This window comes from Dendrobates tinctorius, unplaced genomic scaffold (genome assembly GCF_039654945.1).
Source record: "Dendrobates tinctorius isolate UK_male_01 unplaced genomic scaffold, ASM3965494v1 ptg000140l, whole genome shotgun sequence".
Lineage (NCBI taxonomy): Eukaryota > Metazoa > Chordata > Amphibia > Anura > Dendrobatidae > Dendrobates > Dendrobates tinctorius.
Window position 1 is genome coordinate 7,885,270 of NW_027361808.1, and position 18,251 is coordinate 7,903,520.

An 18,251-nucleotide genomic window follows, 5' to 3' on the forward strand; every position below is an offset into this window, starting at 1 on the left:
TCTTTTTTTCATATCTGGATTAGCTAGCGGGTTTAGTGTTTGGCTACATCTCCCACCAGTCCAGATGGGATGTCAATTCAGAATGGAAAACACAACTGTAAAATCGCTGCAAAATTCAAAACAAATCTGTGGGAAAATCCACATGGTTACTGCAGATTTACCACCATTTTTTTTAAAACTCTCCATTTTTAATAATAAAATATGCAGTATAAGAAGAGATCCAGTATCACCAGTGTGATGTGTTTAGAAACAAAAAAAAAACCAAAAAAAAACATGATTTGTTACTTTGGATTAAATTCATAAGCCAGAACTAAAAACACTGCACATATATTTCATCATATTTCCTAATTTACTATTTCCATAGATTGCTGCTTATTACATAAAAACACTTCATTTTCTTCTAAAACTTCATTTCAATAGTTACCAAATGGTGAGTACATCCCTGCCTTAAAATATACAGCAATAAGTAGGAGGTTAAAGGTTTGCCTAGTCCTCAGGAATCCATGTTAGTGCCCCATCAAATGTACATCTGGTGTGAGGCTAGAGTATCCATGAAAGGTCGTACAACATTATCTGTAGAAAAGTAGAACACCAGGCCAAATGTGATGGAGATAGGGAGAGCTGGTAGGGCTTTTTTGAAAACTGCAAGGAGTAATAGAGTAAGGCATAATCCCTGCAAAATAATAAAAAAATATGAAGGTCAATTCTAATAAAAAGTTTACAAAAATTTTTGTATATTGGTTACTTTGAGACTACAATTTTATGGGTGGGGGGGTTACTTACGATTAAAATGGCAACAAAACAGGCTAATGTGGTGTTCCAGTCCCCACTTGCTGTTGCTGCTGCTTTTCCTACAAGCACGCTGTAAAATATGAAGTCTCCAAGACCCAGTTTTACTCCTCCTGTGAACAGAAAAAAAAAAAAAAAAGATATAATGTATCTTATGAATAATCAGTAACCATTTTCTAAATAAAAGCTTTTTAGCTCCAGGTCCAATCGTTTTAAGGCCTCTTTCACACATCCGTTTTGCGCCATCAGGCGAGATCCGGCTTTTTTTTTGTAAAACTGGATCCGGCGAAATGCAATGCCGGATACGGTTTTTCCCCATTGACTTGTATTAGCGCCAGATGGCATTGCGGTTCGTCCGTTTTTTTGCCGGATCCGGCTATTTGTCTCATTCCGGCGTCTGGAAAAAACGGCTACTGTAACTTTGTCTCCGGCGAAAAAGCCGGAAGCACCGGATCCGACGCTTCTGGCTTTTTGCCACAATGAAAGTTTATGGGCGCTGGAATGCGCCGGATCCGGCCACCGGATCCATTTTTTTAAGTCTGCGCATGCTCATATCCAATTGGCCAGCCCCCAGGAAACAGATATAACCTGCTAGACGGATCCGGCAGAAAAACGGATCCGTTTCTACAGTTCTCCAAAATTTACGCCGGATCCGTTTTTTCTAAAAATAGCCGTATCCTGCCTGACGGCAAAAAACTGGTGTGTGAAAGTAGCCTAATTTCCATACTCTTCTGGCACCGCTTATCTCTTGTTGGAAGGCAGTTATTCTTCCCTGTTGTACCAAGTTAAAAAGGAGCTGGTCACTGGATTTATTAGTGCTGGCAGTGCTAGATTAGTCTTCTCTCCGACTATGGTCCCCAGCTGGATATTTAAATTATTTTCTCTGACATTTTCCCCATCACATGCATAATATAAAGATTTATTATTTTGGGCCATAATTCTGTGTCGATTTTCTTCATAGTAGAGATAAATGCTTAAAAAGTATGTTTGGTATCAGGGATCACAGCAAAGAAGTCACACAGATACCACCAATTTCTCAAGGAGAACACCAATATGTCAGGGAACACCACTCAGCTGCCTTCAGTCATCAGGACAATTACGTTGCCACCATTTATATATTTAATCCAAAAGGTAGGGTTTATAAAAATGTACAAGATGTTACAAAAAGGACAATACAGTATAAACAACTACATCACATAAAATGGATAGACAGAAGAAAATGGACTAAACCTGATGCCACAGAGTTTACTCTGTTTCTTATGAAGGGGAGCTCTGTTTTTATTTGGAAGGGAGAGGTAATGGTAGAGAATCACAGCACATTGTGTCTCCCAGGACCGACACTGAACATAGTTTGGTTTTTGCCTTTAAGAACACAAATCATGCCCACATCTCACCTCCTGTGACTCCTAACAGGGCAGGTCATGGGATGCAGCTAGTCCTTTTTGGAAAATTATAAGATCCCCAACTTCTACGATATCTTCACCCCTGGAGGTCCCAGGAAGGAGATATTGCTGTCATATCTTCTATCATAATTTTACCTTTCTATAGATAGAAAACTTGGCATGCATAGCATTAGTCTGACTGATATTAATTTGAAAAGTGTTACTGCAACCGCCCAGTGACGCAAGACAAAGCATTATTTTTGCCGCTTCGTTATAACTACGAAAATATGACCCATATCGGTCATGTCTATGCTGTTCATAAAACACCTCAATAGTCTTAAATTTGCAAAGCAGAACAAAGCAGCTTAAAAGTAGTATGCATGCCAGGTCTGTGACACAGGAAGGCAAGGGCCATAAATCTGCCACCTCTGAAAGCTGACAAAGAAAATATTTGCATCTGTGATCTTTCAGATGACAAACTATTACTACCCGTTTGTAGGAGGGGACAGTTAGATGTCTCAGCTGCAGTTAAGGGTCACTTTGGGGGTGGGGTCATAGCCTACCTTCAATATTCACTATCAACTATGAAATGGCTTATAGATTTTACAATTATATTTACATCTGGCTTTATGGTGTAGTTTACCTTATCCTTAGGGAAGGTCATCAATAACAGATCGGTGTGGTCAGATACCTGGTATCCCCAACAATCTGCATTTTTTTTAGCCCAAACTGGAATTAAACACTGAACAGAGCTGATCCAGAACATCTATTCAATTTATGCTGTAGAGTCACACTGCAGATTAGTATTGTGATGGGTGAAAGTACTGTTATATTCTGAAAATATTTCTTGATATGTATGCTACACCCCTCCGTCATACTCACCCGGCCTCCGCTCCCACGCCGCAGCCTCTCTCCACCCGACGGCAACAGTGGTCACCTCTGTAGGGCTCGCGGCCGACACCATCCCTGCATGCAATGTGCATGCGCCATAGGCTGCGTCTCCCTGCTGCTTCTTGTGCTCCGGCTGTGCCCTGACCCGGAAGCACCTTCGGACCAATGGCAGACCAGACGGGGCTATATCAGGCCGCTTCCCCCTGAGGGAGGCGCCTGATCGTTGTGTTACCTTGCACACTAGGTCCTGCTCCCTCCTGTGCTCTCTGCAGCCTCTCGGTTCCGTCCGCAGTGTTTCCTGCAGCAGCCTCGCAGCCCTGTCTCCCATGTTCCCTGCAGTATTTGCCGTTCTACTCCAGTCCTGCTCCAGTGTTCCTGTTCCTTCCTACTCCAGTCCTGTTCCTGTGTTCCAGTTCCATCCTACTCCAGTCCTGTTCCTGCGTTCCGGTTCCATCCTACTCCAGTCCTGTTCCTGCGTTCCTGTTCCATCCTACTCCAGTCCTGCCTCCGGTGTTCCTGCTCCATCCAGCTATTTGCACTCCTAAAGTCCTACTCCTGTCCTGTCTCCCGTGTTCCGCTCCAGCCATCTCTCCATATTCCAGCCTTACAGTCTATGCTTCAGTTCCGCACTCCTACTCCAGTCCATTCCGAGCCGCCCCTCTCGGTAACGGCTACCGTGGTACTTGAACCCCTGGGCCTGCTCCTAATGCTCCCTGTATAGGAGTCGGTTCCACCTGGCAGCTCGCCCGGGGCCACTCGGTGCCACGGTCCAGAGGGTCCACTCCTGAAGATTCCGGCTCCTGACCACCCACACTACAGTGTAGTTTCTGTTTTTTTGAGGAAAAGATTCAGAATGACAAAAATTATTCAGGAATGTATTTTATTTATCATGCAAAAGGGGAGGTCTTACTCAGTGACTGGAAGTAATCTGTGTATGTATAGTCATACCTAAAAATCCGTTTGGTTAAGACCACTCAGACTCCAAAGGCTAAAATAGGCAAGCAGCAGCTGATTCATTCCATGTCTGGCGTCGAAACAGGGTTGTGCTCGGTATTTGCACATCCCTGCAAGAGTAAAGTACTGCTATATGAACAGTCAGCCATCACCACCTCCACTTTATTAAGGACTAGCTGAAGAGCCCAGCGTTGACTGGGCAGACCCCCTGCGCAGTGAGAGATCCCGTGTATTGTGAGCGTCCCTCCCCTTGCAGTGAGACCCCCTGTGTATGGTGAGCTCCCCTTCCCTTGCAGTGAGATCCCCCTGTGTACCTGTATATTTTGAGACCCCCTGTGTATTGTGAGACCTCCCTGTATATTGTGAGGCCCCCTCCACTTGCAGTGTGAAACCTCCTGTGTATTGTGAGCACCCCTTCCCTTGCAGTGTGAGACCCCTGTGTATTAACTCTCGGTAGATGCAAGATCCTGGGCAGCTAAAGGACCTCTGATGATGTTACAACCATGTGACCAGTCACGTGCTTGGGAGGAGGAGTCAGATGCAGGGCTGTGCTTGTGCAAAAGTGTCAGCTTGTGTCACAGAGCAGGGTCTTGTATCATATCACTGGGGGGGAATACATGGGATCATATACATGGACCGTATACATGGGATCAGAGGGTCCCTGCAGCAAAGCTATGTATGCAATGTGAAAGCTGTTTGTCACAACTGTTGTCAGGTGTTCCTGGACCAGGGGCTCTTTCCCTGTGGCTATGTGGAGTGGATGGGGCTCTGTGGAGTGGGCGTGGCTTGATACATAGACACACACTCAAATATTATATATATATATATATATATATATATATATATATATATATATATATATATATATATAGATTTCTGCACTGTGGAGCACCCTGCCTTTCTGTACTCTTAAGACGAATCATGAGGAAGGAGTAGTCATGTTTTCCAAGAACTGTTTTCCTCTTTAATCAGTTTAGCTTTTCTTCCTCTATAGCATGCTGCTGAAAGTCAGGTCGGCATGTTCAACCTAACAGGTTACCTTTAAAGTATGACATGCTGTTAGGAGAACAGCAATAAGACCGTTCTTGCATAATTTTTTCATCTTTGAACTTCAAAAATACTTAGAAAAAAAAGTATATTACAATTAGTTTTTTTACGTTATGCATATTCATAACATTCCGTTTTTCTGGTGTTTTGAAAGCCTGCATTTTGGGGAAAACTCCCCACCAAAATAATGAAAAATGCCCAACAAAAATGTAAGGTTTTTAGCATGTTTTATGTGCCACTGTTGACTTCTGAGGGCAAGAAGAAATGTCACAAAACAGGTCATTAGTTAGTGGTAATGCCATGTTCCAGAACCTATGGCAGAGCGATCTTCCCTTACAACTGAATAAACCTAGAGCAGACAGACGGACACCTATGGTACTGACTCCTTCAGTGGATTAAAAAAGGTATTCAAAATTTGCAACTATTGTAAATGTTTTCAACATATTTAAAGAAAATAGGTTAAGAAACCCCACACAAACTACAAGCAAAAGAGAGGGATTTGTAAGGGTGCAGTCATTGGTTCTAGAAAACAACATTATTTACAAATAATGACTCCTTTTCCCATCTCCCATAACAGCACCAATGTGAGATTAATAGAGTAACGCACCCATAAGGAGGGACCACGGTTCGTGAGCAGTTCTCTCTTTTGAAAAAATTAAGACCATTCCACGATGTTTATGAAAAAAAAAAAAAAAAACAGAGGGGAAGACTAGAACAGCAAACTAAAAAAAGATAAAAGTTCTTTCTTAAAACAAAGTCCCAATGGAAGGTAACATTCAATACTATGTGGAAGAACCTTATATAGGAAATACAGCATAAACTAGTGCAAAAGGCATCTAACATCCCTCTAACAATAAAAATACAGCTTCTTAACTTGATGAGAGAATTATACATACACATACTGTGGCATGTAAAAGTTTGGGCAACCGGGTCAAAATTACAGATAACAAGTGAGAAGAAACTCACTAACAAATGAAACAGAAATAAGTATAAATATTCACTAGAACAAATATGAAAACCTACTCAAAAAGTGAATATATCAAAAACAGTCCAAAATGTAGTAATTTAAAAAGTTTTTAATAATCACAATATAAAAATAAGGGGAAACTGACAAAAATAGACATATAAGATACCATAATATCAGGAGATACATAATTGGGATCACTGACTTAAAACATAATCACGATGATATACCAACCATAATAATTATAAAGTGCAAATATTCGATAGACCCAAAAATATAAAGTCTGAAATCAAGTGCATAGAATACTGAAGGGATTAAAAGTACAAACCAATAGTCAGTGATATTTGGCTCCAAGCACTCCAATGTACGTTTCGCCAATGTCGCTTTCTCAAGGAGTGAATAGGTTTTTGTGAACAGGTAAGCAGGTTGAAGATGAAACGATCTCTAAAAGACCTAAACTTAAAAGGTGCAAATAAAGTCACGAACACGGGACTAGCCAGTTCTTCCTCCAGGGAAGGACCCAGCCAAGGGGTGGCTCGTTTCGGAAACCACCATTTGACTTAAAGGGCCACTTAATATGGTGGTAATGGTGGTTTCCGAAACGAGCCACCCCTTGGCTGGGTCCTTCCCTGGAGGAAGATCTGGCTAGTCCAGTGTTTGAGACTCTTAAATGAGGCTCCATTGACTTTATTTGCATATTTGTATTTCCCAGGGAGCATTGCACCTATGATTTCACTGATTGAGCGCCTTTGCCGGCTGCCGCAGTGTTATCTTTGACTGATTTCCCTGAGGTCAGTGATTGTTTCGTGATGCTAAACTTAAAGGTGATACATTTACTTTGTATTTTTATTCCAAAAAATTATATATATTTTCATCTTTTACATTTGAAAATGGGCATGCCGCATTTTCAGTACCTAGTAACACCCCCTTTTGAAAGTATGACAGCTTGTAAATGCTTTGTGTAGCAAGACAAGACTCTTTCAATTCTTGTTTGAGGGATTTTAAACCATTCTTACTTTGAAAATGCTTCCAGTTCTGTGAGATTCCTGGGTCATCTTGCATGCATTGCGACTCTAAGGTCTAGCCACAAATTTTCAATGATGTTCAGATCAGGCAAACTGTAAAATCGTCAGATTGCTATTTTTGAGGTAGTCTATTTTGGATCTTGACATTTGTTTAGGATCATTATCCATTAAGAAAAGCCATCCTCTTTTCAACTTCAGCTTTTTTGTTTTTTAGAGATGGTGTTATATTTGCATCAATAATTTGTTGAAATTTCATTGAATCCATTCTACCCTTGGATATTGGTCAAAACGTCTCTCACACAGCCAAACCAGATCTCACACTTTGCACTGACGAGGGGCAGTACCCCGAAACACAGTTTCTGCAAATTGAGATTCTGGTTTGGCTTTGATCCTAAGTCATGTAACAAGGCTCATTAAAGGGTTGACATTGACTTTTAGAAATGCTTCCAATAGGTGGCACTAGAGCTCTAGTCCTCTTCTTCTCTGAAGCGACAATTTGCATCTTTCCCAGAGGAGCATTGCGGCTTTAAGTCTCTGCATATCGGCATGCTTAGCATGTCAATCTTTGCAAGGAGAAATGATACTTCTTGGATATATTCCCTCTACCCCTGAAAAGTTGTGTGTACAATTTCTGCGACACAACCTTAACCCCTTCATGACCGGAGCTTTTTTCAGTTTTGCGTTTTCGTTTTTTGCTCCCCTTCTTCCCAGAGCCATAACTTTTTTATTTTTCTGTCAATATGGCCTTGTGAGGGCTTGTTTTTTGTGAGATGAGTTGTACTTTTGAACAACGACATGGTAAAACCAATGGTGTGTACTAGAAAAAAATTCCTAGTACGGTGAAATTGCAAAGAAAGTGCAATCCCACATTTGTTATTTGTTTGGCTTTTTGCTAGGTTGAATGGTCATATTCATGACTTTAATGAGTGGTACCACGTGACCGCTGAAGGAGGGTGCCTGAGACCGTGGGAGAAGCGGGGGGGGGGTCAGTATGATCTGACACCCCCACTCACTCTCCGACCCCTGGTATATGACTCACGTATAAGCCGAGAGGGGGACTTTTAGGCCAAAATATATATATACACACACACACACACATATATACACATATACTAGATGGTGGCCCGATTCTAACGCATTGGGTATTCTAGAATATGTATGTAGTTTGTGAACTTTTAATAATAATGCAAAAGTGCACCCCCCAATCCTGATATGCATGGTCCTCTCACCTCTCAATCCTGATATTCATGGTACCCCTCCCCCCTATCCTGGTATGCATGGTCCTCTCACCCCCCAATCCTGATACGCATGGTACCCCTCACCCTCCAATCCTGGTAAGCATGGTCCCCTCACCCTCCAATCCTGGTATGCATGGTCACCCTCACCCCGGCATGCATGGTCCCCCTCACCCCCCCTTTGCTGGTATGTATGGTCCCCCTCACCCCCCTTTCCTGGTATGCATAGTTCCCCTCACCCCCCTTTCCTGGTATGCATGGTCCCCCTCACCCCCCCTTTGCTGGTATGTATGGTCACCCTCGCCCCCCTTTCCTGGTATGCGTGGTCCCCCTCACCCCCCCCTTTCCTGGTATGCATGGTCCCGTCACTCCCCCCTTTCCTGGTATGCATGGTCTCTGTTAAAATAAATAAGTTATATACTCACCTTCCGACGGCCCGCGATCTCCACTCCAAGCGCCCGGCATCTTCCGGTCCCAGTAATGCTTTGCGCGAAACACCGCTGATGACATCGCGCTTTCGCGAGAGTGATGTAATCTCCGGCCCTTCGCGCAAAGCATTCCTGGGACCGGAAGGTGCCGGGCGTATGGAGTGTGGAGTGGAGATCGCGGGCCGTCGGAAGGTGAGTATATAACTTTTTTGTTTTAATTCTATTTTCTTTATCGTCTTATTGGGGGACACAGAATACCATGGGTGTATGCTGCTGCTGCTAGGAGGCTGACACTATGCAAAACAAGAAAATTAGCTCCACCCCGGCAGTATACACCCACCGACAGGCACTAGGCACCTCAGTTTGTGCTTAGTGTCTGTAGGAGGCGGACCGGGATCTCCCCAGATCCGCAGTTAACTTTTTTCCCTTAGGTTTTCTAGTAGAACATTTTAAATTCTTTGTCTTTGTTTTTCAGATTCAAGTCGGGAAACAGGGTGTAAGTTTCACCCTGCTTTCCCATATCAGGCGGCTGAGCGAGCAGTGTGGCTGATCCCACATCGCAACTCTCAGTACCGCTGGCAGGACTTTTTCCCTATCACCTTCTGGTGCTATGGGATGTGGACAGGTGGCTGGTCCTTGCCAAATCCCCCTCCTCACCCCTCTCTCAGGACAGGGCTGAGAGGAAGACGGCGATCGCAAGATTCTCCTCGCCAACAAGAGGTTAATGCCGTCTTCTGCAGGATGCGGGTACAGAGGACATTTCCCAGCGGCTTGCCTTATGCTCGTGGGCCCGTGATCATCCTCTTCAGGGACGTCAGGTAAGTGCCTGTACGATCCCTCCAACCCCCGCAGTGTTACAGAGAACCCATCGGCATTTGAATCTCCCACCTCTCTCCCCTGCCTGCCGCACACCGCTCTCATCAGCGCGCGCCTCCCTTTCTATATTCAGGGGGGCACAGCACACAGCCTGGGCAGGGATTTCGAGAAATCTGCGGGCATAGATACCTTAATAGCGGCATTTTTTATTGTCCTGAGTTATCAGGCATTGGGCTGCGGCGACGTCAGTTTCACTTTCACCGCTCTCAGCGCGCTCCCTCCTCCTTCTGAGCGCGCTTTCGGTCCCTTGTTTCAGCCTGGGACAAGACCACGCTGTCTTTGGACCGTCCCATTCTCCTCCCTCTCAGAGTGAGGCAATCCCTGACTTGGTGGGCAATGCCAGCGTCAGTTCTACAAGGGAGGTCTTTTCTCCCTTTCCAGTGGCAAGTCATCACCACCGATGCCAGCCTTCTCGAATGGGGAGCGATGTTCCATCAGAAAACGGCCCAAAGACGCAGGAGTCCACAGGAGGCTCATCTTCCTATCAATCTTCTGAAGATCAGAGCAATCCCCCTGGCCCTTCTTCAATGGCAGCCTCTCCTCGTCGGCAAGCCGATCCGCATTCAGTCGGACAACGCCATGGCTGTGGCGTACATAAACGCTAGCAAGTTATGTCAGAAATGGCCAAGATACTGCGCTGGGCAGAACTTTACGTTCCGGCAATCTCCGCCGTTCACATTCCAGGGGTGGAAAACTGGGCAGCCGACTTTGAGTCGTCAAGGCCTAGCATCAGGCGAATGGGCTCTTCATCCCACAGTCTTCGATCAGATATGCCAGCGCTGGGGCTCTCCGGATGTCGATCTCATGGCATCTCGGATTAACCACAAAAGTTCCGCGCTTCGTGGCCAGGTCCAGGGACCCGCTAGCCGTAGCTTGCGACGCCCTAGTGATTCCGTGGTCCCAGTTCCAACTTCCTTATCTGTTTCCGCCTCTTGCCTTGAACCCACGAGTGGTCAAAAAGATAAAATCGGTAGGCGAACCAGTGATTCTAGTGGTGCCAGACTGGCCAAGACGTCCTTGGTACGTGGAGCTGTTGAACATGCTCGCAGACGTTCCCTGGAGGCTTCCAGACCTTCTCTCGCAAGGCCCCCTTTACCACGAGAATTCTCAGTCTCTAAGTTTAACGGCATGGCCGTTGAGGCCACGATCCTGAAAGGATCAGGTCTGTCCAGCCAGGTTATTCAGACTATGATCAGGGCAAGAAAGCCAGCATCTTCCTGCATCTACCACAGGTACTGGAAGGCTTTTTTTTCAGTTGGTGCAACGATAAGAAAGTCTTTCCAATGTCCTTTTCCATTCCGTCCATACTGGGTTTTCTCCAGTCTGGCTTAGATTCGGGTCTCTCTCTCAGTACCCTCAAGGGCCAGGTTTCTGCTTTGTCTATCCTCTTCCAAAGAGAGCTCGCTTCCTTGTCGCAGGTTAAGACCTTTCTCCAAGGGGTCGCCCATGTGGCTCCTCCTCATCATTCACCGATAGACCCGTGGGATCTCAATCTCGTCCTTAGCGCTCTTCAAAAGGCGCCGTTCGAGCCTATCCAGGACATTCTGTTGTCCCTTCCCTCATGGAAGGTAACCTTCTTGATTGCCATTACGTCCATCAGAAGAGTTTCTGAGCTGGCGGCATTGTCATGTCGTTCCCCTTACCTGGTCCTCCATCAAGATAAGGTCGTCCTCAGGCCCGTTCCTGCCTTTCTTCCGAAGGTGGTGTCCTCTTTCCACATCGACGAGGATATCGTTCTTCCATCTTTTTGTCCTCCTCCTTCTCACCCTCTTGAGACGTCTCCACAAACTGGACGTAGTTAGAGCCTTGGCGTGTCTATCTCGCCAGGACCTCTTCATTTCGTCAGTCCGATTCTTTGCTGGTCATCTATGAAGGTCGCCGGAAAGGGCTTCCGGCATTCAAATCCACGATCGCTCGCTGGATTCGTTCTACCATTCTGGAAGCGTACCGGCTACAGGAAAAACGGCCCCCTCCGGGAGTGAGAGCTCACGCCACCCGAGCCGTGGCAGTGTCGTGGTCCGTTCGTCACCAGGCCTCGGCCTTACAAATTTGCAGGGCCGCTACCTGGTCGTCCTTGCACGCCTTTGCAAGGTTCTACAGGGTTCATACCCAGGCCTCGTCTTATGCAGTTGTTGGTAGGAAGGTTCTGCAGGCGGCGGTGGCGCACCGGCCGACCTAAGCCCTTCCTGTTCTTTCGTTCCTTATTGCTGTTCCCGCCCTTGGGACTGCTTTGGAACGTCCCATGGTATTCTGTGTCCCCCCAATAAGGCGATAAAGAAAGATGGATTTTTGGTTCTTACCGTAAAATCTCTTTCTTGGAGCCTTCATTGGGGGACACAGTACCCTCCCTGTTTAAATTGTACCGTGTTGGGTCTTTGAGTCCCTTGTTGGGTTGGTACATATGTTTAGAGTGGTTTCGTTGCTTCTCCTACTGCTTTTTCACCAACTAAGGTGCCTAGTGCCTGTCGGTGGGTGTATACTGCCGGGGAGGAGCTAATTTTCTTGTTTTGCATAGTGTCAGCCTCCTAGCAGCAGCAGCATACACCCATGGTATTCTGTGTCCCCCAATGAAGGCTCCAAGAAAGATTTTACGGTAAGAACCAAAAATCCATCTTTTTACGTATTTCCACGCGCCCGGCATTGCGGTCCCAGTAAAGGTTTACACATTAGACTGCTGATGACGTCACGCTCTCGCGAGAGTGACGTCTTCTCCGGTCCTTTGCGCTAAGCATTACTGGGACCGCGATGCCGGGCGCGTGGAAAGGAGATCGGAGGCCGTCGGAAGGTGAGAATAGCCTTTTTTTTAATTTTAATTTTATTATTTTTTTTTTACAGATTAATTGCTGCGTCCGACTGCGTCTGTCGCTGATTGGTCGCGGCCAATCAGCAACGCGGGATTTCGGTTACAGGACAGAATAGATAAGACGAATATATATATATATTTTTTATTACGGAAAGTATTCAGAACCCTTTAAATTTTCCACTGTTTCAGTGAAAAGTTCCTCATTAATGTACACTCTGCACCCCATCTTGACAGGAAAGAAAAAAAAAAAAAAAAAGTAGAAAGGTTTACAAATTTATTAAAAAAGAAAAACTGAAATATCACATGGTCATAAGTATTCACACCTGGATTTGGGGCTCCTCTGCCATTCTTCCTTGCAGATCTTCTCCAGTTCTGTGAGGTTAGATGGTTAACGTTGGTGGACAGCCATTTACAGATCTCTCCAGAGATGCTCAATTAGGTTTAGGTCAAGGCTCTGGCTGGGCCAGTCAAGAATGGTCACAGAGTTGTTCAGAAGCCACTCCTTTGGTATTTTAGCTGTGTGCTTTAGGTCAGTCTTGTTGGAAGGTGAACCTTCGGCCAAGCCTGTGGTCCATAGCACTCTGGAAGACGTTTTCATCCAAGAGATCTCTGTACTTGGCCGCATTCATGTTTCCTTCAATTGCAACCAGTCGTCCTGTCCCTGCAACTGAAAAACACCCCCACAGCATGATGCTGCCACCACCAATGTTTTACTGTTAGGATTGTATTGGGCAGGTGATGAGAAGTGCCTGGTTTTCTTCACACATACCGCTTAGAATTATCACCAAAAAGTTCTATCTTCATCTCATCAGACCAGAGAATCTTATTTCTCATACTCTGTTAGTCCTTCATGCGATTTGCAAAAATTTCTACATTTGTTTTTTTTCAGGCAAAATTGGGTGCAGAGTGTACATTGATGAGAAAAAAAAAAAAAAAAAAGAACATTTTGAATTAACCAAATGACTACAATGAAACAAAGTGAAAAATTAAAGGGGTCTGACTGAATACTTTCCGTACCCATGGTATATATATTTTTTCCTAAACTACAAAAGGAAATGTGACATTTCATCTGCAACTGGTTTAAGATCTCTAAAAGACCTAAAGTTAAACTGTTCACAATAACAGAAATTCTGACCAGGGGTGCCCACACTTTTATAAAGCATAAATGTACAGTGGCATATAAGACATCAGATATTTTGAGAAAGCAACATTTCTTTCTTGCAACGAAAAAGCAGAAACAAAATCACCAGAACCCAAACCCCTTGGAGTTGCCTTAAGCAATATAAAAAAAAAAATCCAACCCAACCTGGCAATTTACTACTCTGCCTAGGATCATTGATTGGAATGCTTCTCATTTTACCAGATATAAAAAGGAAAACTGTCATTAGGATGAACCCTGCTAAGCTGTCTATATGGGTAAGCAGGTCATACCAAGTTGAATAAAAAATGATACCTTGGATATTTGCAATCTGATGTCTTACTCCAGAAAAATTCACATTTCTTATATGTAAATAAGCTGTTAAGATTTTTGAGCAAGCGATCAATCTCCCACAGAATCCACCTCCAGAGCTTAGTTATTGTATGATACTCGTAATGTCACCTTTTATTTAAAATGACACATAGCTCTGATCTCCATGCAGAGCGGTGTGTGATTATCAGAGCAAAACACAAAACAGCAAAACTGACGTTTGTGTAATTGCAATTACATATGTAGCTGCAGTTGTCCTCTGCACTACAGCTAACATCTCACAGGCTGCTATTATGGGGGAAGGGCAATACTGCAGAGCTAAAAGCTCTGTGTGCAGGCATTACAAATGTGCTTATTGTGTTTGAAATGACACAAGGTTTAACTCTGCTGTACTGTGTTGGTTGTAATCAGGCAAACCTCTGCAGAAGAACTGACAGCATTATGTGAGTAACAGATGCCGCTGTAAATGCTTGTAATGAGACAAAGTTCATTACTGCTGTACTATGCTAGCTTTGCTATTCTGTGTTAGCTCTGCTCTCATGGCAGAGCTGTGTGCCATTGGGAATATAAAGTGTCAGTTATTTGGTGCACAATGGTAACATCACCTTTTATTTAAAATAAAGTTCTGGAGATGGATTCTCATGCAGATCTGTCTCCAGCCCAAAATATCTTATCAGCTTGTTTACAAAAAAAATGTTCATTTCTCTGGAGTAAAATATCAGACTGCAGATATCAAAGGTATCATTTATTCAACTTTCTAGAACCTGCATGCCCATATAGATGGTTTAGGAGAGTTGACACTACTGAGATTCCCATTAATTGCAATTGGACTACTAGAGTTTTACTGGTTTCACCATCATACAACTCCAATCAGCCGTTTTACTGAGATTTTATTAGTTTTAAAATCATGCAACTCCAACTAGGAATACTAATTACGAACATTAAATGAGATCACTGCTCTGGCCAACATACAACTCCAATTAGTAATATAAATGGAGACTGTACTGGGTTTTACCATTATACAAATCGATCTAAAAATGCTAAAAAGGGATACAGTCATGTCCCCAAATGCTATTAACCTGCAGATAATGGGTTAATTTGCAGGTTATCAGTGTTCTAAAACTGCCAGAATGCCACGCTGAAAGAATGGCTACCAAGGTGAAAAACTGTATTCCTCTTGCCAGCCCAGCTTACGTCACCGCTCAGTATATAGCGAGTGTGCTCACTACATAGTGCAGCTTACAGTCACTGCTCGCTATGTACTGAGCGGTGACTGAAGCCGCAACGACATGCTCTAAGAAAGATAGAGGTTGCTGGGAGGAATAAAATTAATTTCCGCTTAGTAGCCAAGCTTTCAATGCAGTGGATGGGCATCTTTAGAACACCAATAACTTGGAAATTAACCCTATATCTGCAGGTTATTACCATTATGGGAATATGACTGGGTCCCTTTAACTGAGATTTCACTGGTTTGATGCTTTCAACACATTTTACCATTTTAGAACTCTAATCTGTAGAATTAACTGAGATATTACAGGGTTAGTTTTAATACACAACCACCAGGAGTACGGACTATGATTCGCAGTTAAGTAAAAAGGGAGAAAACATGAAGGGTAGCACACAAACTACAAGCAGACTGATGCATAAAAAGCCCTGATTAAAGATCCAAGGAGGGACCCATTGACGACAGAAGCAATAAACCCAATAAGATCAACATACTAAAAATCAACAGAATTTGGTCATTTTAGAGACCTTAAAAGACCAGACTTTTCCCTATCTACAAGAACAATATCCGATTGCAATAATTTTTATTTCTATAGCACCAACATATTCCACAGCACTTTACATTCATAGAGGGGGCTTGTAGAAACAATAAAGACATTACAGAATAAACATAATTCAGACACCAAAAAGGAGTGAGGTCCCGTCTCACAAGCTTACAATCTATGAGGAAATAGGGGGTTCATGAAAGGTAAATGGTAAAAAAGAGCTTGTATTATATGGTCCAGCCATCAGTATAATAAATAGGGTATTCACATAATGCTGCATGAACAGCATTTGTGACTATTTGTGACGCGCGGTTTATTATACGCCGACGCTTGCGCAGATAATCATCACAGCAAGTGAGCTGTATATCTTTGAGGGTTAATCGGTCACATGACCGCAAGCGTCCCCTTGATTGGTCTTTCATTTATTCGTGACACGCGCTTGGTTTACTATGCGCCGACGCCTGCGCAGTAGGCTACTGCAAGCGCCCGCGCAGTAGCAATATTGAGCTCTCTCTCACTTCCTGTATTCAGGATGTGTGCCTTGTCTCCCGGACGCCGACGCTTGTGCAGTTGGCATTCTGTGACGTCACATGCCACTGCTGTGAGCTGTCAGCCATAGCTATGGATCAGTGACTAACCGCTGACTCTCAGGTATATTGGATGTTAACCTTGTCATGGTAAGCAGCGGCGCAGCTGCTCCCTATCTACTAATTTTGCAACCATATATATTGACACAGCTGACTGGCAATCTGTACCCCTGACGAAGCCACCTAGAGTGGCAACACGTGTCGGGTCTCTGGCTCTACCTGCCCCACTTCACTTCTCATGGGTTTTGTATTGTGCTGATTTGTATGTGTGGTTATGGAGATTTTCTCTGTCCACTTAGACCCTCTCTAGCCCCTAATGGTCTGGCTGATCTGGTCCTTGATGTTCCCTATGCATGATCTTGGGCTGGGGTACCTCTATGCATATATGAGGTCTATTTAGTGTGCATTTCTATCTTTTTTGTACACCTCATAGTGATCAGCATCTTTTTGGGTTTACATTATCCCTTGTACTGTTTTCTGTAATTATTGGGTTGGAATTGCATCATTTTTTCATTGTATTTGTATATTATTGGTGTTTCTGACTCATATGCGCTATATTACCTATGTGTGGGCTTACTAATTCTCCTATTGAGAATCCTGTTTACATGGACCTATGGATATAGGCATTCTCAGTGAGGGTGATAGTTGGTAGCAGGTGCTCTATTATGAGCATTGTATTATTTGTGTATGTCACATTTGTGACCATTTTTAATGTTTTTAAGAATTTTTGCTGTTTGTGGTGTTTAATAAAATGTGTATTATATATGCTATGTCCTATTCAGATATACACAAGACAAAAAGAACGATCCAAAAGTCCAGCAATTGATGTGAAAAATTCTTAAAAAAAGTTCTTTATTATAATGGGAACATGGAAAAGGCTAAAACACCACAGCGTGATTATAGCTTACAAAACTAATGACACTGACTCATCACACCAATACCCCAATATAAGACCAGTAAAAGCCTAATTGCTTTGCATATGGAAGCAAGGTAATCTCTCCTGAGTCTCTTAACATATCATGTACCATAGTGTATGTGCCTAAAACAACAGGCACTCATTAGCATAGAAGATGAATAATCAATGAGATAAACATACCTACGGTATCCACTTATTACAAGAGCAGGCTGCAGGAGAGAAGAGGTAGAAGCGGTCAGAGTACAAGCGTCTCCCCGACGCGCGTTTCGGAGCTCAATGCTCCTTCTTCAGGGGGCGTTTTGTATTGTATTGTACAGGTGATCCAATTATCACCTGGGCAATACTAAGGAAATCCTGAAAACATGACCTGTTGGTGGGCTTTGAGGAATGGAGTTGGGGGAACCCTGATATAGAGGACTATGGGGGTGTGCATTGTACTATATAGAGGACTATGGGGGTGTGCATTGTACAGTATGGAGGACTATGGAATGTGCATTATACAAAATGAGCATAATGCTACCTATTCATCAGGTGATTGGATTGTTTATGACGGAACAAAAATCATTGTTCTCGACAGCACATCGCCCGGTGAATACTGCAGATATGCTGCTGATAACATAATACTGTATGAGGACAGATTGATTTACTAGTGATCGTTGTGTCCCCATCACTGTTCCCCAGCCAGTGTAAAGAGGCCGTGAAACAAGCTTCAAACAACTTCAATTCTGTTATCCACGCTCGTTTAATGGTCTAAACTCAGTGCATGTAAATACAGCCAAATTGTGTGATGATGCAATATGTTAGTATTTGGTGCCCCACTTTAACCTTTTGCCCCACTTTGTCTAAAACTGTCCGTGCTGCCAAGGTTAGGCTGGTTTCACACTTGCTTTTTTTTTGCAGCGCGTTTTTCCCGCAAAAAAACGCATTGAAAAAACGCATACAAATGCATACAAACGCTGCGTTTTTTTCAAGCATTTTTATGCGCATGCAGGAAAAAAACGCAGCGTTTTTGTGCGTTTGTATGCGTTTTTTGTGCGTTTGCGTTTTTTTTTTACAGATTTTGGAAAAACCCCCCAAAAAAGAAAAAAAAACCATTCAACAACACACAAGACCAATG

General features: G+C 43.7%; 1 protein-coding gene across 3 annotated transcripts in view; it reads right to left on the minus strand.

The window, feature by feature from the left end:
- Positions 1–330: 330 nt before the first annotated feature.
- LOC141049015 (presenilin-2-like) overlaps positions 331–18,251 on the minus strand; it is a 105,168-nt gene continuing 87,247 nt past the window's right edge. For all 3 annotated transcript variants that reach the window (XM_073545111.1, XM_073545110.1, XM_073545108.1), the window contains exons 10-11: positions 784–902; positions 331–673 (exon numbers count right to left, since the gene is read on the minus strand). In XM_073545111.1, the coding sequence (XP_073401212.1) occupies positions 518–673; positions 784–902 (275 nt within the window). In that variant the 3' untranslated portion in view covers positions 331–517. The remainder of the gene's footprint in view (positions 674–783; positions 903–18,251) is intronic.